The 27,753-nt window shown below is 38.4% G+C and overlaps 1 protein-coding gene across 4 annotated transcripts in view; it reads right to left on the minus strand.

Annotated features, from left to right (window-relative positions):
• Positions 1 to 503: 503 nt before the first annotated feature.
• The window catches only part of zzef1 (zinc finger, ZZ-type with EF hand domain 1), a 45,231-nt gene continuing 17,981 nt past the window's right edge, over positions 504 to 27,753 (minus strand). For 2 of the 4 annotated variants that reach the window (XM_084414523.1, XM_084414522.1), the window contains exons 27-53: positions 27,021 to 27,100; positions 26,851 to 26,941; positions 26,256 to 26,757; positions 24,431 to 24,595; positions 24,212 to 24,331; positions 23,819 to 23,980; positions 22,997 to 23,126; positions 22,400 to 22,538; positions 22,065 to 22,230; positions 20,729 to 20,991; positions 20,186 to 20,611; positions 19,772 to 19,944; positions 19,328 to 19,608; positions 18,938 to 19,112; positions 18,629 to 18,761; positions 17,791 to 18,023; positions 17,349 to 17,666; positions 17,017 to 17,117; positions 16,188 to 16,323; positions 15,741 to 16,100; positions 15,451 to 15,594; positions 15,189 to 15,357; positions 14,029 to 14,127; positions 10,273 to 10,438; positions 9,344 to 9,494; positions 4,820 to 4,891; positions 504 to 2,792 (exon numbers count right to left, since the gene is read on the minus strand). In XM_084414523.1, the coding sequence (XP_084270649.1) occupies positions 2,712 to 2,792; positions 4,820 to 4,891; positions 9,344 to 9,494; positions 10,273 to 10,438; positions 14,029 to 14,127; positions 15,189 to 15,357; positions 15,451 to 15,594; positions 15,741 to 16,100; positions 16,188 to 16,323; positions 17,017 to 17,117; positions 17,349 to 17,666; positions 17,791 to 18,023; positions 18,629 to 18,761; positions 18,938 to 19,112; positions 19,328 to 19,608; positions 19,772 to 19,944; positions 20,186 to 20,611; positions 20,729 to 20,991; positions 22,065 to 22,230; positions 22,400 to 22,538; positions 22,997 to 23,126; positions 23,819 to 23,980; positions 24,212 to 24,331; positions 24,431 to 24,595; positions 26,256 to 26,757; positions 26,851 to 26,941; positions 27,021 to 27,100 (5,036 nt within the window). In that variant the 3' untranslated portion in view covers positions 504 to 2,711. Of the gene's footprint in view, positions 2,793 to 4,819; positions 4,892 to 9,343; positions 9,495 to 10,272; positions 10,439 to 14,028; positions 14,128 to 15,188; positions 15,358 to 15,450; positions 15,595 to 15,740; positions 16,101 to 16,187; positions 16,324 to 17,016; positions 17,118 to 17,348; positions 17,667 to 17,790; positions 18,024 to 18,628; positions 18,762 to 18,937; positions 19,113 to 19,327; positions 19,609 to 19,771; positions 19,945 to 20,185; positions 20,612 to 20,728; positions 20,992 to 22,064; positions 22,231 to 22,399; positions 22,539 to 22,996; positions 23,127 to 23,818; positions 23,981 to 24,211; positions 24,332 to 24,430; positions 24,596 to 26,255; positions 26,758 to 26,850; positions 26,942 to 27,020; positions 27,101 to 27,753 lie in introns of those variants that run through there. The other 2 variants (XM_084414524.1, XM_084414525.1) reach the window with 2 other exon arrangements.

Below are 27,753 nucleotides of genomic sequence, written 5' to 3' on the forward strand. Positions count from 1 at the left end.
AAAGCGACATAAACCTTGAGGGATATCAATATGCTAGAAGTATGGCTGTAAAATTAATCTTAAATAGAAGCTGCATGGCTAATTTTGTGATTTCAACTTTTCAAAAGTTTTTTGAAAAATTTAAAAAATAAAGTAAAATAGGCAAGGAACAATTTACAGTAGCAAAACAAATTGAATTCTACAAATCCAAGTGAATAAACAAAACGTTCTTAAGTCCGCTCAATGCAGCGTTATTACCGTTAATGAAAACTAGATGAAAATATTTTTGTTAACTGAAATAAAATAATACGTAGCAAAAAACAAACTAAACTACATTATAATGACTCCAAAACTAAGTCAAATAAAATAAATATTGCTACAACAATGTAGCAATTAATGTTTTTTTTTTTTTTTTGGTGTAAAGTATATTATAAAACTCATGATAAAACAACTCGCCAACAACATGCTCAAGTTTTGACTTCCAAAGTAATTTTCTGTAAAAGAAAGAAACCCTTAGGCACATGAATTTGCATATCTTGCTTTTTTAATTAAAAACAAATGAGCAATCAACCCAGAGCAGATTTTTCTTTTCTTTTTTTTTTGCGTGACATTGCAAATCAATTCAAAAGGGTCAAGTGTAAACTTACAACAATATAGTACATTGTTATGACATTTCTTTAATGTGGAGGGCTGATTTGAAAAATTATTTTCATATCAATTATTTATGCAATTGTCCATATTCACAACTATATACATTCATGTCAAATTCAAAGCAATTGAAGCCATGAACTCTGAGAAAAAGAAAAAAAAGAAGAAAAAAAAAACATTCATAAAAATAAAATAGATAGAAAATGCTCCAAATTAAACTATATAATTTTCTTTAAAAATATAGTTGAAGAGAGGACTTTTACAATGATATGAAGATTAAATTATGATTGCTTCATTTTAAACATAGGCACATCGTTTGTTAATATCTGAGGCTTTATAGTGACAGGAAGTTTTCCTGGCAGACATTTTGAAATGTTCCACCCGAACTGAGGCTGAGCAGGGCCACCAAACGTAGCCAGTGCTCCATGCTAGTACGTATGTAAACAAAAACATTGAGGACTAAAAGATCTGTGTCCGTCGTTGGAGCTTTCTTTTCAATTACAACACCACCACCACCACCACCACCCACCCCCAATATCTCTTCTGGAAGATAAATATACATTTCTTTTTCAAACAACAATGATTCTTTGGCATAAATAACTACCCATCTCAATCCCTTTCCAACTAAAATGAAATCAAACTGAAATAAAAATCAAAGACCTGAATACCCCTGTCAAGAACAAAAAGCTATATTTCATAAAAAAGAGAAACACTTGGCTACAGGGCAAAAATGACAATTAATAAAATAGGCTAACTATTTAGATAAACATTGATTAGAACTAAGAACCTTTATGTGACTGGAAAAACAGCAACATATCTCTCTGTTAGCCAATCAAATGCTTCACTCAAGATTCACCCTAAAATGTCCCTGTAATGATAATAAATATATATGTTTAAAGCAACACAACTTCCATAACCGTATCCATGTCACCACAGTTAAAATACTGGTGAGTCTCAATCGCTAGATTAGAAGGAAACCGCTTCGATGGATGAAGTTTATGATTATCAAGTTCTGCACCTTTTGACCATCCACTATACACGCAATTGTGCATCATTTAACAGATCAAACACTTAAGAACATCTCCAACCGCAGTAATATTACAGAATAGATCTATAAAACACCAACCAATATGCCCCCAAACAGTAATGGACATCATGATTCAGTCCAGTGTTGCATGCAGCACAACATAAAGTGATATTTCTGTACATAGTGCTCTACATTTCCTGGTGGTATGCTGCACTACGAGAGAGTTGAGAATCTGGGACGTGACAATGTAAGACACAAGCACTGACATTCCACTTACTAGGACATTTCATAGCTTTCAGGCCCACAATCAGTTGAAAGATCACTTTGAGTTGCTCTCTTAAGGCAAACGGCACCTTCTGTACTCGAATGGCACATCAAACTCGGTTACTCGATTTTTTTTAAATATTACTCGCAAACATCAGCCGCCATTTGTCTAGAAGCATATGGTTTGCAAGTGTAACTGCTAGCTGCTAGTACTCAACAAACATCAGCTCATCAGGGTCCACTGAGGGTGAACAGAGACATGGCCCCGCGGTTTTGGATAGATATCGAAATATTGTGAATCGTACACGTAGTCTTGGGCCACTTTGCGTCGGCAGCTTCGTATTTTTAGGCGACGTGTCCGGGGAGAGTGTGAGAGAAAGGGAAGGTGACCTGTTTTTACTTTGATGGATTGTCTTGCCCACGGTGGCAAAGAAAACGAAGGGGCGGAGAAAGAAACACGTGCTTATGAGTGAGAAACAAATTTGGCACAGCCCACTAAACTCTCATTGTTAAAGAGGAGGTAAAACAGACAAGGTGAGCCCAAAAAAAGGAGAAAAAGGAAATATCCTTCGCCATCATTTCAAGAGGAAACTTTTATGGTTATGAAGTGACACGAAACATCACCGTGCCCCTCACTTCATGATTAAACGGTGAAGGGGTGGGTTTACAGGTGGATTTTTCTGGAAAACGTATGTGGCCCGTTCCCGCCGCAGCCGTCGAGCGCAGAAGGCCGTGTCCATGGGGCTCTGGCAAGCTTCCCGTCTTTCATCTCCATCTCTCTTTCATCCCTCCTTCACGGGGACAGGTTGAGCAGCTTAGTGGATTTATTTGGGTAATTAATGGCCAGGCTGATGGCTGCGATGTTCTTCAGTGCCTATGCAATAAAACAGGGGAAAGAACAATATAAAGAAAAGTGAGTGCAGAAGGAGAAAGAAAAAAAAGGGAGGGAGGGAGAGAGAGAATAAAACCATTAAGCAAAACATTGTGGGTAATTTATCAAACCGTTTCATACACCTGTGGCCCTCAGAGCTCAGCAAAAACACCCACACACAAACACACACACAATTATCACACTTCAAATATGCCACTGCTCAACCCATTTAAAAACTTTTTTGGCACAAAAACACTTTTTGGTTAACAACATAAACCACTTGTTTGGCTGTCTGTCATGAATATTACAAGCATGTTTTTATTGAAGCTAAAAAGGTGCTAGGGAGAAGATAAATACAGAGCATTAATCCCGTCCTACACATCACAATGTGGTCCTTTAGCCACACCCAACACGATAATGGGGTTAATGACTAAAAGCAACAGAGTTGCCCCCAGCCCACACACAAACACACGTATATGGAGGATGGGAACACATACGCCTCATGTGAGAGTCAACACAGGTGTTTTTATCAATATCCTTTCTAACATTCAGCTGTTTTAGCATAATATTTGGTTAGAGCCATCATGTGATGAGGAGCGCAAATATTTATTTCACCAAAGGCAATTGTGTCACTATTGCCATTATCTCTCAATGTGAACAAAGGTTGTAGACTCTTACTTTTAGAGAAAATAAGAAATTTAGAGAAGTATTTTCTCAAATTGCCTTAATATATGTTAACACAAATAAGCAAATGAGATCGCTACTGTATAGTAATAATAAAATACACTTTCATTAATTTTTCATCAAGTATCTATACCGTACAATGACTGTCAGTCATCAAGTTGTGCTAATAAAACAAGCTTTACACATCATTAGACATTACAGGATCATTATTCCTCATCAACATATGGTGGGATCATCCATCAGAGCCATTTGAAAAGCATCCACCTTTTCACTTTGCTGTGGTTTTCCTGTGAGTTAACAGCTTTACAGCACAAGTTACTGCACTGGGCTCTGCCACATCTCACTTTAAGCAGTGAACCAATGCCACTGAAAACCCAATGTGGCTCCTGTTATACTGTACATGTACTCATTTGAAGATGGGTGCATCAGTTTCTTGTCCTCATTTGTCTTCATCAACTGCACAACCCTTTGCTTACTGTATATTGTATAACAAGATCTGTTATCTTGCTCTTCTTATTGGTATATACAGATTACAAATATGATTACAGAATTAATTACTAAAACTGGTCGATCTCTGGTACTCACGCTATTTGTATAAAGTTTTTGTTTACATAATTACAGCAAATGTACTAAATTACCAGTTTAATCATTATTTACAAGGGAAGACCATCTTTTTGCTTATCTAATTTTTAATGATACAGATGTGGTGTTTATGGCATATGTTCTCCAGATATGCTCATGAATGTTCATAAAGCCTGGTCTGAACTAGGAAAAAAGGTTTTTCATTATTTTCATTTTCTAGGAACAGCTTACAAACTCTCTTCAAACTTACAGATCTTTAAACTATTGCTATGTAGGACTTTCAATGGTAATCTGAATCACTGATGGTGGATCCATCCTACCGGTCCTTTTTAGCTAGAGCTTTTATGATGTCAGCTCTTGATTTTAAAGGGATAGTTCACCCAAAAATGAAAATTCTATCATTGTTTACTCACCCTCAAGTTGTTCCAAACCTGTATGAATTTCTTTGTTCTGCTGAACACAAAGGAAGATATTTGGAAGAATGTTTGTAACCAAACAGATCTCGGTCCCCATTGACTGCCATAGTATGTTTTTTTCCTACTATGGAAGTCAATGGGGACCGAGATCTGTTGATTACAAACATTCTTCCAAATATCTTCCTTTGTGTTCAGCAGAACAAAGAAACTCATACAGGTTTGGAACAACTTGAGGGTGAGTAAACGATGATAGAATTTTCATTTTTGGGTGAACTATCCCTTTAAAATGAAAAATAAACACCATTTTTGCACAATTTATGAACAACATAGGGACTGTGGTTGTCTTACCTGTGCAGTGCGAATTACCAGCTGTTCATTGGTAGTGAGAGCAAGAAGGTACTCTTGCAGAACGTCCTGCTCCTGATGGACAAATGAAAAGACACATGCCAGCTTCAGTATTCACCCACAACATGAACTAAACACATTTGATATAGAAAACAAGCTGCAAAAAAATCTGCATTTATTCTATAGCCCTTGCCAGGAGAGCAATCTGATGAGAGGCCAGTTCAATTCAAGGCCAGTTAGACTATACTGTTATTCACCATAGACTGGCTCAACATGAGCTGTTAATCTGGGGTTTGGAACAGCACCATGCTGTTGATGACATGACTCTGAATCAAACCAGACATCATCTAAATCAGCCCTGCCTCTGCTATCTAATTTCCTGAGGTAGGAGTATTTGCACTCTTCCAGGTATTTCACATTGATCAAAGTCTAAAGCCTATTTCTGTTACGCATAATCTCCAGGGAACTTTTGAGGGTGCATGGTGGAACCCTGGAACCGTAAAGCCCATTTAAACGTTACGTAAAGTATGCATAGCAATACAGTGAAGTAGATTGTTTAAAAAAAGTATTGTGTTGTTAAAACAAACCCTGAAAAGTCAGAGAATATGTTCATGTGAAGGTAAACTTTGTTCAACAGTATGTATAAACAACACACAACGAGGTTGATAAGGCTAATGCATACTCATGCACCAATTGGCACGAATTAGCCATAGATTGTTAAAATGTGCTCATGAACTCCAGAGGAGTTCTAGGCTAGAAATGCCAATGCTAATGGAAAATGGGAAACTGAACAATAACAGCACAAAAGTTATTGTAACTGTCCTTAAAAGATTTTAAAGGGAAGTTTTCATACAGATATCAGTGTTCAGTCACTTTGATTTAAGACATTTATAATGTTACACAAGATGTCTACTTCAAATAAATGCTTTTGGATTTTATTTACAGAGAATAAAAAAAAAAAAAAAGTATCATGGTTTCCACGAAAATAATAAACAGCACAACTGATATTAATAAGAATGGTTTCTTGAGCACCAAATCAGCATATTAGAATGATTTCTGAAGGATCATGTGACACTGAAGACTGGAGTAATGATGCTGAAAATTAAGTTTAGCATCACAGAAATAAATGACGTAAAAAAAGAAAGAATTTAAAATAGATTTTTTTTTTTTTTAATTGAAATAACATTTAAATATGTATATATATATTTATATGCCTCTATTCATTAAGCATGCTGGAAAAAGGTTATGTAAAATAAAAATAAAACATTACTTAAAGGGTTAGTTCACCCATAAATGAAAATTCTGTCATCATTTACAAACCTGTATGAATTTCGTTCTTCTGCTGAACACAAAAGAAGATATTTTGAAGAATATGTAATAGAAAAAAAAAAATAGAAAAAAAGGGACCCATCAACTGTTTGGTTACTGATTCTTCAATATATCTTATTTTGTGTTCAGCAGCAGAAAGAAATTCATACAGGTTTGGAACAACTTTAGGGTGAGTAAATGATGACAGAGTTTTCATTTATGGGTTAACTATCCCTTTAATGTAATTAAACAGTTTTTTAAAAAACTAAGATACATCCATTGCAATATCCTGTTCAGTCTTCTTAACCTTGTCAAACAACGTCCTTACTGAGAGCTCAGCTTCGATTACTTTAGTTGGAAGAGTTATGAATGGATTGCCGTCAATGCTTTGGGTTAACAGAAGCCGGTCAGATCGCACTTTACTTCTACACCCAAACGAACAGCATCTAGACATCTAAACACTTCTTGACAGAACTCTCTGAAGACTGTGGAGAGGCTGCAGCTTTTGTCATGTCAGAACACATTCGAAACCACTTCCTCTGTGAAGGAGGGTTTTTTTTTGTCATCCAGCAGAAATGTGTGTTACTACACTACAGGAGAGGAAGACATAGCAAGTCTGAACGTCTTATCGTTTTTTTTTTTTCTTCTTTCCGTCTCATTTCCGACTCAAACGTTGCAACAGCTGAGTATTCACATGCTGAAACTCTCTTTCAAATACGCGTTGACAATCTCCCATTAGTTCAGTGTTCTGATCCCATATTCTAGCGTTGCCTAACTGAAAAAAAACAAACAACAGATCAGTAATGATCATCTGGCTGCTGAGAGGTTTGAAATCTTTATGGTCACTTCTGAGAAGTGCAGCGGTTGTGGTAGAGATTAAGACTCTTCATAATGAGGCCAAACAGTATTGAGTATCTACTGCCGTAACCACTCAACACTCTCACAAAACACTCACTTCATCCATTTGCCTGTCAGTCCTCAACACTAATGCTCACTTAAACATATCTCATTCAAACACACACACAAACAAACCACTTCATATTCGAGTCCAACTTGGCTGTTAAAGCATTATGGCTCAGTGATGAAAGAGTATTGTCATAAAAACTTTCCTCCCATTCACAGGCTCAAAGAAAGAGAGCCATTCACTCAGACATTACCCAACACGGCTGTTTATATCTATAAATATCATGTACTGCATATGTTCATATGCATCTCTCTGAACTGTCTGTGTGACTATACTGTGTTCTTGAAGACTATTTTGACTTACTTTGAATACAAGGAGGTGTCTTAGTGCCCCCTATTGCCCACTTTTATCTCTCCCACGCACTTATAAAATGTTTGGAAGCTGAAGCCACTTTTACATATGTATAATTGTCCTTGCATTAATATATAGCAAAAATATCAAAACAAGAGGATTTTATTTTTAAGAAATATAGCAAAACACACTAAAAGTAAAACATTTCCCCAGTTTAAGTTTGTTACGTTCCAAATTATAAACAAAAGGTGTGTTTAAAACTAAGACAAAGTATGTTGACACTGCTTGTCAAACATTAGTGTAACATAGTTAATGTGATGAACTACACCTGTGGTTACTCTGCTATGAACAGGAGAGAAACCTACTTCATACATTCACTTAAAAATTACCTTGAAAGCAATTGGTAAAAATTCATTGCATTCAAATACTGATTGTTAACCAGTGAAAAGTGCCCAAAATACTCTGTGCATTCACATGAAAAAACTAAAAAGATAGACAAAGAAAGACAAATACAGAAGTCTATCTATGTTGCCTTTCACACATTGTATAAGAGGGCACTGCAACAATTTACCATGAACATGGATGCAATCTGTGATGGATCTTGGGACAATTTTGTATTGTTGCACAGATCCATACATATGGATTATCAAGGAGATCCAGTTAAACCGTGAGTTTGAGCTGAGGATCCACCATCGGTAAACAGGACATGTATTACAAACAGCCATAATGCTTTATCGAGTCTCGCAGACTATGCCCATGTAAATAAGGCCATTAAGGCTAATGGCAGGCCTGTACGTTTCTGTGTGGGTGTTTCTATTATTTTTGGAGTTTGAGTGTAGCATACAAATGCTGAACTCTGGGACTGAGACACGTACACTCAACAGACAGTTGCGGATGTGGATATGAGAAACGCAGTAAATCATACGGGAAGACTCACTTTAGTGCAGCTCCCCTGACAGACACTCACAGACCCTGGCATGATTCAGACTGAATGAAATCTGACACTAAAAATCGAATGCTCTCCAGTCCAGTTTTTCACTTTTCATCACAGAACTATTTCCTTGTGACAGCAGAAAACAATTACTTGAACGTCACCTGGACGCCTCCCAGAATTCAATAAATACGCTCCATAAAAAGCAACTGTCCGGACAGAGCAATGCCAGGATAAATAACTTAACGGGGTATCAGGAATTTTGGAAGGGGACACATTTGTCACTGTTTTATCATCACTGTCTGAAGGACAGAACAATTCACATCTGTTACACATGCATGACCCTAAACGCATACCAAAATAAATGATGAAATAAAGATTAAGAATCAAAGATACAGACAAATGATGCACCTTAAATGAAACTATACAAAAATATGACTGATGTTATCACCTGATGTCAACCGTTTTCTATTTTAATATACTGTAAAATGTAATTTATTTCTGTGATGGTAAAGTGGAATTTTCAGCATCATTACTCCAGTTTCACATGATCCTTCAGAAATCATTCTAATATACTGATTTGTTGCTTGAGAAAAATGTCTTCTTATTATCAATGTTGAAAACAGTTTCTTAATATTTTTTTTGGAAGTTGATACTTCTTGAATAGTGAAAGTTCAAACAAACAGTATTTATTTGAAATAAAAATAACATTATAAGTGTATTTGCTGTGTCATCAAACATCAAACTTCTGAACGGTAGTGTAAAATATTTAAAAGCATGCAAATATTTCAAATATCTCATTAAAATAAATTAATTATTTATTTACTCAACTTCATGGTGTTCCAAAATCCTGTGCTCTTTCTCTTTATGCTGCTTTTGCCATTCAATGGCTTAATTAATTGGGTTTTGGTGATTTTGTGGGTGTTGGACAGACGTGATTGCGAACAGCATACATGAGGGATAGATTGCCTTCTCAAGAATGTTTTTAGAAGAGCTGCTTGAGAGGAAGAAGAGGAAGAAGATGGCCACTCACCATGGCCTTTGCTTCGGCGATGAAAAAGAGCTCTGTGAGAGCGCGGTGGAGAGGAAGGAGGACCGTGATGCTGGTGGGGTCCTGACTCAAACCACTTTCCATAGTAGTGAAGAGCTGCCACAGCGGCCGCAGAAGCGTAAGGTCACAACCCCTGTGTTAACACACACAACAATCTAAACGTGAGGTCATTACATTCTGGATGATCTTAGTTTTATCATTACTCATATTTGAACTATGTGGCAATCTCATTCACCCGATTAATGTTCCCCTTGCAGAGAGCAGGTGGTCATTTGCATGGGCTATTCCTCAAACTCGCTAACTCATCTGACACCACAGGTTAATGTCTCTATTTCTCTCATACACGGTCTCTCTGCTGATGATGATGATGTAACTGTGTCCAAACACCATGGAAATTATGCAAATCAGCCTGACATGTGACCTTGTTGCCATGGGAACAATGAAGGCAGAAAGCCACTGTCAGATGCGTTATGCAAAAGCTGTGTTAATCTGGATGCTCACCAAAACAAAACACACAAAAGAATTGGCCGGAGTAGTATAAACCACTCAAGGAGTGGTTTTGAGGAAAACCGCCAATAAGATTATATACAAAATTTGTGTGCTTAAAAGTCGGCCCCTTGATTCAATTTTCAAAAGCTCTTAGATTTTCAGAAACAAGAAGAAAAGTTGCAGAGCTAGAGGAAGATAAGCTCACTTGAGGCGTGTTAAACTGGGTCAAGCTGGACCTGCCATCCACAGAGAGCAGAACTGACCTGACAGAACCAGGTTCTGAAAGGAAGTTGCTGCCTCATCTCTCCAGAATATTGGGGCAGCTATAAAGCACTGCAGGATGATGCGGCTGCCTTTTGTTGGTTTTAATAAATGCTGTCAGCTTTTAAAAAGCGCTATCAGAAAGGTAAGAAGGGACACACCATTGAGACGGACACTGCAGGAGCCGCAGCAGCAGATGAATAGCTTTCAGCCGCTGGTTTCCTGTTTGCCGACAAGCCACGCCCACCTGCCACTCCCAGATGTCAGACAGCGGGAGGTGAGTGAGGGCCTGCTCATCCGCTAGCATCTGCTTCAGGATCTCAAAACCTGTTCAGATTCAAAAACATAAATGTGAACATATTAGTTAAAGGGGTCCTATTATGTTTATCACTGTTTATGAGGTCTTAACATTAATTAATGTTCAAAAAACAAAAATGTTCTTATAATTTACATTGTTGCAGCATCGGTTTTCACCCAGTGTCTGATCTCTGTTTTAGTTTAGATTTCTTTAAAACCCGCCTTTCGAAAAGCACAGTCTGCTTTGATTGGTCAGCCGGCTCTATTATGATTGGTCTACTGCTTAGAGCACGTGTCGGAAATGCAGCGCCCCTTACCATAACCTTCCTGAGGCGCTGTAAACACTACCGTAACTAGGGCTGCACGATATCTCGTTTTAGCATCGATATCACGATGTGCACCTCTGCGATAGTCATGTCACAGGATGTGTGATGTCAAGTTTAGGGATCGTTGTTGATCTGTGATCCGTACAGACCAGGCCCCACGGTTTGAAACGCATGTAATTCTCTGATTAATTCCAAAGTTTAACCATCATAGAGTGAAAGTTTATCATTTACACTTGTTTTAGGTTTAAACATTTAAGTGATTTTAAGCCATTCGAGTGGAAGACGTGAAAAATAACTAATTTCGGAACACACAGTTCCGTTCTCTTCTGCTTCTATCAGTGTTATTTTACATTTGATTATTCAATTTCTGTACCTGAATACTGTTAGACTTACATGAAAAACACTATTTATTTCATTTGTATCTTATTTATCTAATGCTTGTACTTTGTATTCACTCCCCTACAATATCACAAAATAATTGAAGAATTCTAGAATGATTAATTCTTTCCAGATACAGCTATTCAAGTCATCTGGCGAAACTGTTTTCATATTGCAAAAAAAAAAAAAAAAAAGTATATATATATATATACTTTTTTTCTTTTTTCTTTTGCAATATGAAAACAGTTTCGCCAGATGACTTGAATAGCTGTATCTGGAAAGAATTAATAATATATATATATTATATTATATTATATATATATATATATATATATATATATATATATAGCAATGTCAGTTTTTTCCCAATATCGTGCAGCCATAACTAACTATGCTAACTATAACGTCAGTTCAACAACACACTACTAATGCAACTCAATCAGGCCTCACCCCTTTTATTGTGTATGCCTTGGGAAGGAATTATTTAAATGAGGAATTGCTTATTAATTATTTAGGTGAGGTGTACGTTCCTGGAAGAAAACTCAAGACTATAATCAAGGCTGTTCAGCAAATTCAGAAACTGTTCTTACTGATATAGGGAATAACTCCCTTTAGAGTGGACTTTGTGCTTTGTAACATTGCAGACCTTTTTTATACTCAAACAGCAACATTACATACTAAAGAAATTTGAAAATGTGAAAAAAACACAACAGGACCCATTTAACTTAAACATAAATCCACATGTGGGGCTGTTTTCTTTCTCTTGTTTACCCTCTTAAGCCTCATCTGTGAAAAAAACAATGAGTTGGCAGACCTCATAAATGAGGCGCTGCTTTCACGGCTGGGGAAACTCATTTGATATTCCATTTTAGAATAATAACGTCAGAAACAGAGCAAAAGGTGCACAAGTCTATTGATTCTTTGATTATAAGTGAACAAGGCTCAGGAGAAGAGTTCAAAGTGACTTGTGTCGTGACTCACTACTGACAGTCATGATCAATCATATGCTCAGAGGTTTACATACTAAGGGCCGTTCACAGAATTATTTTAAGTATACCAGTAAGTGTTTTACATTGTTTACCAAAGCAAATATGCTCTATATGGAGGTGTATGACTGTTGCGCCCACGTTCTAAAACGTCTGTGTGTGAATGGCCTGGGCAACTGGGTTGTGGATGAGAATTCTGTAATGGATAAATGATCAATATATTGGTACCATACCATATTTGTCAAAAAATTTTTTCATTTATCAATATCAGTAGATATTGGATACGGAAGTGTTCACGCTCATTTTACATATTTTATCATTCTTTAAAGGACAAGTTCGGTATTTTACACTTAAAGCCCTGTTTACAGATCGTTTCTGATGAAATAGAACGGTTAAGATTAAATTTTGGACAAATGCTGCTGTCCCGAGAATTTTAGGTTTCTTTCGCTTCCCCCCCCCACCAGTAGACTGGTTGTATAGGTGCACTGGAACAGTCCTTCCTAAAACGCATTGAACATTCGTTTACAAAGACGTGAAACTCACCGAGTGGTCAGGGGTGTTCACTTGTATGCTCACACAAAAATCGCTGCAAAAGATGCTTTCCAACAGGTTTTATCGTCGTTTTTGTCCAACTCCATTGACTTGTATTAGGATGTGCTGTGAGGTACGGTATTACTCCGCCGCCGGAAACTGGAATGGGGTTGTTTGTATTCTTTCTGTAGTGCAGTCGCGGTATCGTAATGCCAGTGGTTTGCTTGCAATTGGCAAAGGTGCATTATCGCCACCAACTGGGCTGGAGTGTCTATTATTCAAGCTCTCAACGGAAGAATGTTCGGGTGTGAGGCGTTTGGAAAAATAGGTCCACAGTTTTACAACGAATGGTAAAACACCTGTTGGAAAGCATCTTTTGCAGCGATTTTTGTGTGAGCATACCATTGAACACCCCTGACCACTTGGTGAGTTTCACGTTTTTGTAAACGAAAGTTTAATGCGTTTTAGGAAGGACTGTTCCAGTGCACCTATACAATCAGTCTACTGGTGGGGGGGGAAAGCGAAAGAAACCTAAAATTCTCGGGACAGCAGCATGTGTCCAAAATTTAATCTTAACCGTTCTATTTCATCAGAAAGGATCTGTAAACAGGGCTTTAAGTGTAAAATACCGAACTTGTCCTTTAAAACACTAATAATTTAACACCGTTAAATGTAATCGTACAGTGTTATTTGTTATTTGTTAGTAAGTGACAGAAACATGACGTGAAGGACAAGTATGGTAACCCATACTCAACCCATAGTTTTAGTTTTCTATACTGTACAAATAAATCTCAAGAAGCCTAAATTCAGATTTTAAATGACTGATTGTAGTTTGTGTTTTATTTTTTCATTTATTTAGACAAATACTCAGATCATTATGGTTTAACAGTCAGTGTTTGTGATACGTCGCGTTTGTGTTTTCTGTTCAGCATTAGAAGTAGCTCACTTGTAACTGCCAAAACCACGAGTTCACCCAACTGACTGCCTTCATTCATTTTAAATGTGTTAGTTATGATCGGAGGGTCGGCAGGGCCATTGACTCAGCAGGAAGTTGAGTTTTTGGGGCTGTTAACGCTCTCACACGCTGAGAGACACGTCCGTGCACACCGACCCCCTCTGATTCTTAAACTGCAGTGTAAATGAAGCTTACTACTGAAAATCAGCAAGTGAGACATCAACATTACATCTCTAAAAGACTGTAAGAATTCAAGTCTCAAGTGAAATGCTTAATGAATAAGATGGATTTTGGGGGGCTTATTAGAGGGTGTACTTGTAGAGGAGAGTAACCAGACAGGGAGATGATGACAGCACAGGCTGAAGAATAACAGTGACTAGAGGACACTGGTCACAGACATCAAAAGAGACATCAAGAGTTAAGTAAATGCCTGTAAAAGCATACCAGTCTGGAAGCGCCCTCGATGGCCACCAGTCACAGTGAACTTGTAGCCCCATTCTGTGTTACTCATATCTGATATAAACCTGAAGTAGAGAGTGTCCCCTAGAGGAGAAAGAGAAAAAATGATGTTCTCATTTGTCGTTGTAACTAAAGTTAAAATGCACGTCAACAGATATACAAATGCAGGAAAACATATGTGAACCCTTTAGACTGACCTGGATTTCTATAAAAAGTGTCCATCCATCACAACAATTGACAAACACATTTTGCTTAAACCAGGTTTTTTTTTATAGTGGGGTCCAGGGACCTCAAAGGGCCACAAAGGGGTGCCAGGGGATAGTGAAAAATGTGAAAGAAAATGAATGTATATATAAATAAATATTTATTAGATATGTATTAAATACTGAAAGTTTAATACAATAATTGGTAACACTTTATTTTACAGTGTCATTGTTACATATGTTGCATGTACTTACCATAGTAATAACAGTAAATTATGCATAATTACATGCAACTAATCCTCAACCAAACCCTAATCCTACTATAAGTAAGTACATGTTGTTAATTATTACTCAGTACTTAAATATATAATTGCACTGTAACAATGACACCTTAAAATAAAGTGTAACCTAATAATTTAACACACTGCTTTGAAAATATATATATATATATATATATATATATATTCATGTTTTTTTTAATGTTTATCTTAATATTCTACATTATTACATTTAATTACACGTAATATTTAATAAAAAAAGTCAATATTTTCCAAATGATATTTTAACAATTTGCTTTGGCCTTAGTATAGAGAAAAGTCAGTTATTTGATTTGGAAAGTATTGGATATAATACATGGTTATTTTTCTTTTTGGCAGCATAAACTCCACCAAACGTTTCCTGTACTTATGGATCAGACCAGCACAAAGGTCAGGAGGGATACTGGACCTCTTTACAGGTTCAGTTTAGCTGACAGCGAACCATCATGTTTGTGTACTACTTTTAAAAGCAGACTTAGTCTCTTGTTATGATTTAATTATATGACCAATTTATGTAGAAATTCCAAATCAAATAAAAGTAAGTCCAAACCAAGTAAATGTAAGTCTGTTATGATTCATTTATAAACCACTAGCACTCAAACATGCCACTTTGTCAAACTCTCACCAGGAATCTCAAAGTCCGTCCATTTCTGGTGAGAACCACTGAAAGTGTGCAGGTCCTGCAGGAAGTCGCTACTGCTGGCCATCAGGAGCTCGTCACATCCTTCCTCTGTGTGACAGCGTGAGTCGAACTTCACAGACAGGAAGATCGCTCCGGGGATGTGCACCTTATCCTGAGACAATGCAAAGGATGACACTGAGTGGACCAGAAAGACTCAACCATGATCAAGGGATTTTGAGTAAAAAAAAGAAAACGGAATTCATACCTCAAAGTTGGTATTGTTGTCATAGGGGTGCTTGGACTCACGGACCTGCACGGCCATCCCAGGCTCCTCCATAAACTGACATGCAGTCAGTGACAGATTACCCAGCATGCTCTGGCTGCAGCCCCTCAGTACCTTCTGCAAGATCTGAGATGCAATATGTGAGGAAGAAATTTATGCTAGTAATAATGGTACAGTTTCATTGAAAGAAACAAATACTTCCTGCCTGTACATTTTCTCAGCTCACTCACAGGTTTGGCATTTTAGATACTGACTACAAATCCCCTGCTCACCTTCTCCCACATCGGTCTCTCCTCTAGTTGCATGAGCATGTCCAGTATGTAGGCCATGTGAGAAGCTCCACTCAGCTCAAGGTCTTCCTCTCTGATGGGTGTGTCAGAAGGCCAGTTGGACAGCAGTGTCGCCAATACATGACGCGCGTACAGGATAGCAATGGCCTCGTTCACCTTGAAAAGGTACTGTCGCACTGCCTTGTTACTGCGGGCGTCCAGCTCTTTATGCAACAGAGCTGAGCTTTTGGTGCGCCGCTGTTTGGCGTAACTCAGCTGCAGGTCGCTCTCGCTGTTGGTGATAAGTTTCTGTGTGATGACGTTCGTTTCTTCTGTGGCTCGTTCACACCGGGTAGGTTTAGACTAAGGTCAAAGAAAGTGAATTAACTTAATTTACCCAAGATCACAAAATATACTCAAATATAAGTTTAATCTTAAAATGAGTCTTACCACACAGGGCACAATGATAATATCAGTATCTACAGCCTTGGTGCTTCTTTCCTCAGAACGAGGTCTTTTAGATGGTTGCCACTTCTGTGCCAGCGTACGAATAGTCTCATCAGTTTTTATAGCATCACCGTCAAACCTTTGAGATGATATTTGAGAAAAAAGGATTATTTGAGAGAAAGTCTTTGATTTTATTTAATACAACTGAGTTACACAATATTTATTTACAATTCTGCTAATAAGTTTGCACACCTCTCACAAAATCTGCAAGAACTTTAGCACTGTGTAGATATTAAGGATCAATAAAAATGGATGATGCTATTTTAAATATTTTCAAAATTATTTGTTTTATAATAAACCGCTCACTGAGAGATTATAGATCAAGAAGTCACTAATGCACAGATTTGTGTAATTTCAGTAACCTATGGGCCAGATTTACTAACAGCTTGCGCCAGCGAAAACCTTTTTTTGCCGTTAATAAACTGTCAGGATTTACTAAAGACGCGCAGTGAAAAATTAGCGCTAAAAGGCATGAACAGATATTTTTATGGCTGACCTTATTGCATATGCAGTTGTAGAAGTTTCACTTTCAGATGCAAAATTTATGGGACGAGAGTATTTAAATGAATCATGCAAGGTGATCACGAGCAGAACTTTACACTCCCATTGGCACATTTTTGGAATTGCGCTCACGCTAATTTGCCCGGTTTCATTTTTTCATATATTATTTCTGATTCTGCAAGGGGTATGCACATTTTTGAGCTCATTCATTAGCCTATAAAATTTAAAACATGACTATATAACAGAAATGCTAATTCAAAGTGTAACTCACCTTTTCTGCACCTCAAGGAAGAAAGAATCTGTCCTCTTCATCTGGAGCTCATACATGGCTCTCAAGATGTGCAGTGGGGCATTGAGAGCATCATGGGTAATCTAAGAGCAAGAAAAATATCAGAGCTAATTATTCCTCTACATACTAATTTCTACATTCTAGTACTGTGAATTATCCACCCCCTTTCCTTCTCCAATTCAGCTGGTGAGGATCAATTACAACACTCAATCAATCTGATGATTCAAGATCAAACTGTTGGAAAAGATATGAGAAGAACAGAAGGAGGTGAAAAGGGCCCACGTCTAACAGAGGATGAGTGTCTGAAGCCTAACCTGGAAACAGATCTTTGTCTCTTCATCCAGTCCTTCCAGTGGATCTGGTCTGTTTGGATCAGCATCATCAGCACAGCAGCTGGAGTGATCAGAGTCATGCTCTTTCTCTCTCTCCTTCTCTCCATCTGTCTCCGTGTCTCCGTCCTCTGCCATGGAGTGGATCTCCCGCTTGGAGGAATAAAGCATGATGGAGAGGATCTCTAGGTCTCGCAAAAGCCACATCTTGCTGAAGCCTGTGCCTTTGCTGCACTTACGGACCAGGAGCTGCATCAGGCCGGAGCCTTGGATGGCCTCCTGGGCTTGATCCACACCGTGCTTCTGCAAGAGAGGAAAACATGACCATTCATGACTTGTTGTGTATTTATATAATGACCCCAAAATGTATTTGGAAACTAAAGTATATATAATGTGTACACACAGAGTTTAGGTGTCTGGTGAATACCTTCAGAGTGTTATAGAGTCCTTTAAGAGCGAGAGAGAGCACCCAGGTGGCCTCCACAGCATCTTGGGCGCTGCTGTCCACCTCGACCTGCAGCAGGTGACTCACAATAGAGGTGAAGTTCTTCAGGTAGCAGCTCAGGTGGGCGGAGGTCAGGGACACAGCCTCTCCATCATGAGACTCCACATCATTCCTGCTGCTGCTCTCATGCGCCTGGACTAACTGGTAGTCTTTCACTGAGAGGAAATACAGTAGACACAGAGAGTCGCATTAACGCCATTTCTTACCATTACTTACCATTTTGAGTGACCATGGGTGTTTCTGAAATGTCCTCTACGCAGCCATTAATTGAGGTTAAGAAGTCCTAGTTGAATGTTTATTGAACATCCAGTCTACTGAGATGTCTTCATCGACTTGAATTCTGAAGATAGTAGCGAATCTGTAAGATGCTGCCCATTGTGCTACCCACAACATACTTTCAGTGGTCGAAATTTGAAAGCCAGTTCAATCCAAACAAACATTTTGTTTTTGTTTTTCAGCATATCATTGTTTTACAATGTAGAAATACACATTGCAGTCATCAAATATTTGCTCTGTTGTATTTAAAGCCTTAGAAGCCAGTAAGTTTACTTAAGAGGTACCTTCATACAAAAAGTCTGTTAAACAAGGGAGTAAAGCAGACACACCCTTTGTAAATGAAGGTGGGTTTGAATATCATTGGCAGTCATGTGATTTTAGACTGTGCTGAAAGACTCGTGCATATCTGGTATTTTTACAGCTCAGAAAATTTGAGAGATGAGTGTGATAAGTGTAAAGAACCCATTGACAGCTCTACTCGCACCTGTTCTTCTCTTACGAGTCTTGACGTCCACCACAGCAGCTCTGTTCTTCTCAGTGAAGTGTTTGAGCAGAATCATGTTGTGCCGTTCGTTGGCATTATCGATGAACACAGCCTGAGTCCCCATGCACAGAACCTAATATCAAGAGACACATTTATTATGAGCAGCTTTTTCAAAATGTTATATGCAAAGGGCTTTTGTATCTTCAAATAAGTGTGATTGTAACAGCAGTGTTATATAATTCTACATTTAACTTAATACAGGCCTATATTAAGTGTGTTAGCATGCACGTGTGGCATGTTCGTTCATACCTCAGGGAATCCCACGAGCACCAGCAAAGTGAAGAGGTTGGTTCTCTTAAGTTGCTGTGGTAACTGCTGGATGCAGTGATCAGTGAAAGCTGCCACAACAGCACACCACTGTGAAGAAACATTCAGGTTCCGCAAGATTTCCGCCACTGAACATGCCCAATCCAGACCGATACGACTGTTGTCATGTAAAGACAGGTGATGGACACAGACACAAGTGAAAAGTGTTATATAAAACATAATTTTGTTAAAATTCAATTAAAAATATATAAAAATACAATAACTTCCAACAAAGCTGAAGTAAAAAAAAGGTCAGCTCTGTCTCCCTATTCAAGTTGAAGACCTCTCATATGCATTATATTCAGCCATATGTTACATATTACATCACACTACCTGTCCAGACACACTGCTCCCAGACTGAAGAGCAGTTGAGTGGTCTTCCAACCAGGAACATCAAGTGCTGCTCCATCTCCGAGGGTAAGGAGCTCAAATTTATCTGTCAGTGCCTCGGACACAGCTGCATCAGCCTCAGCAGGAGCGATCCTTAACAGAAGCTGTCCCAGAAGACCTAGTGTCAGGTGGTATGTTTCATTGAGACAGCCGGCATTCGAGATGACCACTCTGAACAGCAGTGGCAGGATGGGACTCAAGCTGGACAAAGATACTGGGCTGCCCTATAGAGGATTACATTTGAATATTAGCATATTTTGTAGAATAGAAATGTGAAAAACAAAAGAGGTTTTTAAAATGGTTACAAATCAAACATTTTCCAAAGTAATCTCTGCCAACAAACCAAAAGCCAGCAATTACAGATTAAACTGGAATTTTTGTTGTTACCGGTTTGGTTGCAGGCAACATTGCTGCCAACAATCCCAGAATTCTCTCTCTGGAGCATTCAGCAAACACGTGTTCCTGTAGCGGCCCCCGGGCTGTCTTTTCCTCCTGGTCTTTATATGCGTCCAAATTTTCTGAGGTAGGAGATGTGATAGTATCTCCACTTGACTCTGAAACTGAGACACAAAAAAAAAGTACCTATAATGCTGTCACAACATCTTTACTCTAGTAGTTTTGTCCTCATTTACACCTTCTATGTTCCGTTGTCTTTGACTGAATCCCACAAGACATTCAAATGCAACAAATTTACACCAAAAGCAGAAATCAAACTTTGACTAAATAAAGATATTACACTGTAGACTAGAGCTCTTGATTATTGAAGAGTACTAAGAGAAAACGAAACCCCCACAGGCTCACCTCTGACTCCAGGGGACAGTGTGTCCTCACTAGACACAGAGGGTGTCTGACTTGCACTGGACGAGTCTGACATATCTTCAGAGACTAGCTTCCTCCTCCTCGCAACAGCTTCTGAATTAGGCTCCTGCTTTTGGAGTTTCTTGTCAAGAGGGAAAAAAAACAATATCATGAGGACAGATTGTACTTTTTTTTTTTTGTCACAAAAAATAAAAAATAAAAAAAGAGCTTCAGTAATGTAGTGTGTGCAGTGACTGACTCTGTCTCTAGGTAGCAAAGGGGAGCAGATAGCTGTAGTGCTGCTAGGCAGTGAGGAGGTGTCTGTGCTGCTGATGTCCTGAGAGGAGCCAGCCGTCGCAGGACACAGTTCGCTCTCTGTGGCCGATTCATTCGAAGAAAGCAGGGACAGCAGGGCAGAGGCTCGTAAACCTACAGGAAACAACAGCAACTCTAACTATACATACAAACCACCTCAGACTTCCATTTCTAGTTAACACACATAACATAATTCCTAACAGATCATGAACATTCAAATATACTGATTACCTTTCCCAGTCTGTCCCTTCAGCAGGCACTCATTGATGATGTCAGAGCAGTGGGTCTGCAGAGCGCTGGCATAACCAAGGGTGACATCATCCAGAGGCTCTCCGTCCTGCGCTCTCTCGCTGACCAGCTCAGAGGTGAACAGGGCGAGCGTGGCAAAAAGGAGCCAGGAGTAGTTATGTATGTAGGGCTGGATGAGTCTGTGGCGGTCACTGATGCGGATGGTGACCATAGGGTACACTGTGATACGGTGGGTGGGCAGATGGCTGGAGAGAGGGGAAAAAATTTATAATAAATAAATAAATAAATATAATTTATAAGTTTATATACAGTGTGTGTGTGTATATATTATATATATATTGTTGTTTATTTAGAAAAATTGTTTGGGAATGGTTTGTACTTTAATGACAATTGTTTAGTTGCTGTCTCAGACTATAAACAGCCCATACATGCTAGTGGTTGTCTTCACGATTGCGTGGCACGTTTATTTAAGGGTGTGCGATATTGAAAAAATCTTGATATTTTCTGGGATTTTAGAAACAATAATGATAATTAAACTCTATATTTTGCTGAGCGTGTTATTGTGCTGGTACTTTGGCAGGTTGAAGACTGCCGTGGACATCTGACTCCTAAAGTTTTTGATATTCCGCATATTCTGTGTAGTGGTTAGTTTGCAGCAGTGACTGAAATTAAATTTACCAATAAGTTTAAATTGATTTTTACCATTTATGGGCATTTTTGTCTTCAAAAGAGCATTTTCTCGTACCTAATTAAATGTAGCCTACGCATCATCTTTTGTGTCAAATTCTTCGACTCGGCGCAGTAAAAAGTCACGTTGGTTCTAATGACAGAAGTGAGAGGGAGAGGATTTTTCAAGCGTGACTTTTTACTGCGCCGAGTCGAAGTGCTTCCAATTTCAAGTGCTATTCCGCCATACATTATAGTTATCCTTTTTACCCGCTTAGAAAAGCGCCACGTTTTATTTTGTGTCACCATACTTGGTTGTGTAACTACTCGTGTAACTGTATTTAAATAGGGAAAACGTGGAGGTGTTTGGTCGCTTCTAGCTTCATCTCTGTTTGGATCCTAATGAATGAACTGGGCTAAGCTAAGTGCTATCAAAGTGTCGCCACGTGCCAGAATGATTGAGTGCACGCACTGAGATGAGAGAGGTGTGTATCAACTCGTCTTAGTTAAGGGAATAACAGTTTAATATGAAAAAAACGGTGAAGTATCCCTTTAAAAGGCTACATCACGCAGTGTATGCGTGGACATATTCAATAATGTCAGATCCCACATCGTTAAAACAGATGATATTGCACACCCCTGCGTGTATTACCTGTCTGGGTATTTTTTGGCATTGTAACAGCCAAAGCAAAGATCAAAGTCCTCACAGACATTACAGTTAATCCTGCTGCCCACAATAAGGCCCTGGCAGTGGTCACAGGCATACTCCATGTTGACCATCTCATGGTCATCCTCATGGCCTTCTGGTTTAGCACCACCTGAACAAGAAGAGCAGAACCGTTCAACACACGCACTGCAGAAAAAAATGTGCTGCTGCTGCAATAGATTCATTGCATAGAGTCTAACTTTATGTTATTGTAATAAATAAGTGGAAAAAATGCTTCATGACAATGTTGCTTTCCCTTCATTACAGCGTAAGTGACTCACTGAGGAAGCAGGTCTTGCACAGGTCCATGTCTGTGCACTGCAGGCACCGGTAGCGATGCCACGGTGCGATCCGCTCGCAGCCGTCACACGAAATCTCCACATTTAGCAGGTCGCAGTAGCGTGCAATGAACATGTGCATCTGCAAAGGTCAAAGGTCAGTGAATGAGCACCAAAAATATACAATATGTTTATTGGGTAGGTTGCATATGGAAGTGTGTGAAATCTGTGCTTTCGCAGAGAACAAACACTGTTCACAGATGATCACAGATTTAAACTTAAAAACTTTAATATTTGCTCTGCCTGAACAAAGTAAATGTATATCTTATGATCAGGCATTACTGTGGATGCTGACATTTACTTGTGTTTGCAGAGATTAACCATTGGTTTACAGGAATACATTCAATAAGATGACAAGCATCTGAATAATAATGCAATACCTCCACCCAAAAGTTACTTTTTGTGTTAAGTTAGCTGCCTTATTTAATTGTCTCCATTATAAAAAAAAAAAAAAAAAGTCATTAATATGAACTCTGATGGTCTTTTGTGATCTACAGTTTTACTGTACAGGAAAACATTTCTTTGATGTGATATCTGTACCTTTCTCTTGTCCTCCACTGAGGCCTGGCTGATCTTGTCAAACCATTTCTCAAACATGCCGTCCAAACACTCATCCATCCATTCACAGTTCCTCTCATAGTCAGCGATCTCATCCTCCTCCGTCCACTGACTACACCACCATGTCACATGAAGAAAAGGACAGATGAGAAGCCAAATAAAACATTTGATACATTTTAAACCTAGTTTGTGAGATAAGGATTAAGTGTAGATTACGCCCTATTAACGGTTTCAATAATGCAAAACAACTAACAACAAAGCTCACGAAAGTACTCAAGACATGTTCAACAACTACACGTTAGAAGTCAACAGATGATTGATTTGGACATCCACTGTCTGTCTGTCTCCCTCCTTTTATACTGAAGTCTTTTAACAATTGAAGTCCGCATGGCTGCGGTCATTTGTCATAAATTGAATCTGGTGTTTTATTAGAAAAGACCTTTCCTTCAATTCTATTGGGACATTGTCAAAGTCAACATGAGCATCATAAATTAATATGGTCATAACAATACACTATTGCAATAACGCACATGCTTCATGCGTCTTTATTAATAAAATCCCAATTTAATAATCAAGTTTACTCTAGATCAGTGGTTCTCAACCAGGGGGCCACAGGATGACTTCAAATGATTAAATTACATTTAAAAAACGAACCTAATTTAAACACTAAAAACCAAATAGATCAAGATGTTTTTATTTAAGAATACACTGAATCAGAATCTTCTGGAATCACAAAAAAAGGTTGAATTCAAGTCAAAAAGGCTGACAACGACTGCTCTAGATCTGTCCTGAGCCAGCTCATACCTGATGGCAATGTCATGTACACTGATGTTTTCCTGTGACATGGTGAGCAGAAGATCAGGCAGTTTGATGTCCTGAAACAGCGACAAATCTTCGGCCTCCCAGCTCATATCCAGCAAATGCAACAGACATGTCTGCACACATGACAGGGCAGGCAGCAGGACCCTGAGGACATAAAGAAGACATAACGGGCATAAAACATAGAAAGGACATTAAAAAAAAGAATATGTTGTATATAAGCAGTTGTCCCGATTTATCAAGCATGTATTTGTAGTCCTTATGTGGCAACTTTATTATTAGCAACTTCTAAAGCACACAAGGGTTTCGTGTTCAGGGTATGACTATGTTATTTATATTGTAGAACAAATGTTTAAAAACAGGGGAGAGAGAACCCACTTTTCGTTCAGTGCGTTGAAGCCCTGCACGGCCGCTACTAGCATGAGAACCAGCTGATGATGCGAATGCCTGACCAGCTCCCTCATCTCCTGCCCGCTGCCCGCCAACTGAGAAAAGTAACTGAGAAAGAAAGATAGAGTTAAAATAATGATTAGTATAGTACTAGTAGATATTATTAGCACCATAAGAAATGACAGCCCATTTTGTTGGATAACATACTTGGTGAAATCTTTCTGACAGGCCAAGAGTTCCTGGAGAAACAAAATACAGGGTGCCTGGAAGAGGTGCGGTTTCCCCAGGGTGAGAATACACTTCTGCACGAGCTCCAGCACCTCACACACACTCAGAGCCTGCGCTTTCTTCAGAGCCAGAGTTTGAAGAACACTGAACACACACAAGAACACTTCATTACTACTGATGAGACATGTCACCACATACGCACACATTGAAAATCTGGAAATAAACAAAGGTTTAGGATTTTGACCAGAGGTTTGGGCTCATTGAGACTATTAAAGAAATAAAGCAGGACAATGCCTCCCACATTGATAATAAGAAATGTTTCTTGAGTAGCAAATCAACATATTGCAATAATTCTGAAGGATCATGTGACTGAAGACTGGAGTAATGCTGCTGAAAATTCAGCTTTGCTGTTATCACAGGAATGAATTACATTTAAAATATATTAAAATAGAAAACAAATAAATGCAGCCTTGATGTGAATAAGAGACGACTTCTAAAAACCCTTACAATTACATATACCCAATTTGTAACACTTTATGACAAGTATACAGTAATAAAGTACTTTGCGAATGATTAGTTTATAGTTAATTTATCGTTAATATATTGTAGTCCCTACATTGTTAATATATTAATAGGCTATATACAAATAGTGAGTTCTTCGTTTATTTTCACTGTAATTAACAATTATTATTGTTTAATTGGCCCTTAGGTAAAGAGTTAAATAACTTATTTTATGCTTTGTGCTATGCTAATTGTAAATAGCTCTCACTTGAGATTAGGTCACAGAAAATGGGAAATTTCATTAAGTGCTTTAAACCAACCTTTATTAAACATTAATTGCATTAGTATTAAGTGCTAAATAAATAAATGTTTCCGTTTTCTGTGACCTAATCTAAAGTGAGAACTATTTACTCCTAAAAACCAGTTAACAATTCCTTTCCTACAAGCTTATTTACAATAATAATTATGTTACAGTGACAATGAATGAAGAACTCACTATTTAAATATATCCTATTAATATATTAACAAATGTAGAAACTCCAAGTAGTAAGTGAAAGTAAGTGACGTGAACGATGGTAACCCATACTTAGAATTTGTCCTCTGAGTAACTGCAAACCGTGGGCACACACACCCGGAGCAGTGGGCAGCCATTCACCTCGGCCCCCGGGAAGCGATTGCTCACGGGCACCTCAGACATTTTCTGCCAGTATTGAGTATTGAACCCGCAACCTTCGGGTTACCAGTCTGCTCCCAATATATTAACTATGACTTAATTATAAACTAATACTTTGTTAATTGTATATTTGTATTAATTGTAATATTAATTGTTACTGTATATTTATTACAAGGTGTTAGCAACATTTGTAATAATATTTTAATTACATTAAAAAAAATGCACAACAAAAAAAGAAGTATTTCTCAGAAGTACAGTATGCTACCATAATTCAACAGATTTTAATGCATAGATAACGGTTCAAATATACATGATATTTCAGCAACTAATAGCTGTAATTTCAGTCAAACTTAGCAAACAAGTTGTAAGGGCTACTTGTAAGATCATTAACACTGTCACATTTGGAGCCCGGGTCACTATTCAGTTTTACTGTGTGGAAAAAAGCCAACAGGACATTCAGCACAGTATCAACTAGTATATACTCTACTAGTATCTACTAGTGTAACAGTATGTCAGATGATCATACGGGTTAGCACGACATGTGTGTGAGTTTATGCATCAAAATCTGTTGAATAATGGCATCATACTTCTAGCTATTCACATCATGAGGTGAAAATACTCAGTTCATACCTGCTCTCATTAATGACCATGTCCTTCAAAAAGCTGAGGATGTGTTTGAGGATCGGGAAGCGCTCTTTGACAGGTGGTGCTGTGCGAGGCTCCTCCATAGATCGTAAGGACAGGAGCCTCAAGCGTCCCCGACTGAAAGGTGCTTTACGTGGGAAGACTAACGGGGACAGAGGGTCTCCTGTTTGAGACTGAAGACTTTCTGAGGAGCCCGTGGCACCCTGAGAACTGATGCTGCTGGAAGGACCAGCATCTACTGATGCAGAGAATGCCTGTTCCTGTATCCGCTCACTCTGACCTGGCCCTGCTGCTTCTGCTCCCTCAGGGGTCTGGGATATGGAGGGACTGGGCTGGAAGTCTCCCTCTGTGGTAGAAATAGATCGGAGAAGAGGAGCAGCACAGGCGCCATCTTCAGGTCTGGAAGACTCTTGTTCCGGAGGTGCAGAGATTCCTCCGCTCGGGCTGAATTGAAAGAGGAACAAACTTCTACTGATGCAAATTTCAGCTGTTAAGAGAGTGAAAAAAGGGAAAGTGAGAATGCAGCCTTATTATTTAAAAAAATGTGTATCAAAGGTGCATTTATAGCATCAATATTTACCAAGTGACTCCATCGTAACCTCATTCTGACTTCGATCTTTTTCCTCTACACCATTCATTTTCCCCATAAGGTAGCGTTGTTTCATCTCCAACTACCATAAAAGTTTAAATGAGAGAATAAATAAAAATAAATATGGTATATTAAAACCAATGATCATAAGCCATACTAACCATCCATGTTCTGATGCCATCTGCGAGGGAGTAAACCTGCATAATGTCCTCGCTGAGAATGCTCTGACCGTTTTTAGCAACTAATGAAGGGAAGATGAGAAAGGAAAGGAAATATGGTCAAAAGGACATCTACATGTGTGACCACTGAATTGTCCTGTTCATACAAACATCTTACAGAAGCAGACTAAATACTGCCTGTCCCAAGGGGTCAAGGTTTTGATGAGCTAGCATTACCCTGATGAATGAAGATGGTATGAAACGTGAAAGTCTATACTTGTGTACACATCGAAAAATCTGGGATTCAAAATCTAATTTAAACCAGGACAGTTTTAGGATTTTGAGTTTTAAAATAAAGAAACATGAAGTAAAATTATTAAGAAATATTTAAGATTCAAGACGCATGCAGTTCTGTTTATTAACCGCAAGAGCGGCAAAAGTTACGGACTGCAGCTTTAAATATAACAATTACATTTTAGGGAATTTAAAGGGGTGGTATAATGCCCCTTTTTACAATATGTAAAATAAGTCTCTGTTGTCCCCAGAGTGTGTATGTGAAGTTTTAGCTCAAAATAACCCACAGATAATTTTTTACAGCATGTTAAAATTGTCTCTTTTTGAGGGTCAGTAAAAACGTGTTGTTTTCTGTGTGTCCCTTTAAATGCAAATGAGCTGCTGCTTTTCCTAGTATTAAAAACTTGTGTGTCATTCTGGAATGGCCTATTCTGCAATGGGT

Source organism: Rutilus rutilus (assembly GCF_951802725.1).
Source record: "Rutilus rutilus genome assembly, chromosome: 7".
Lineage (NCBI taxonomy): Eukaryota > Metazoa > Chordata > Actinopteri > Cypriniformes > Leuciscidae > Rutilus > Rutilus rutilus.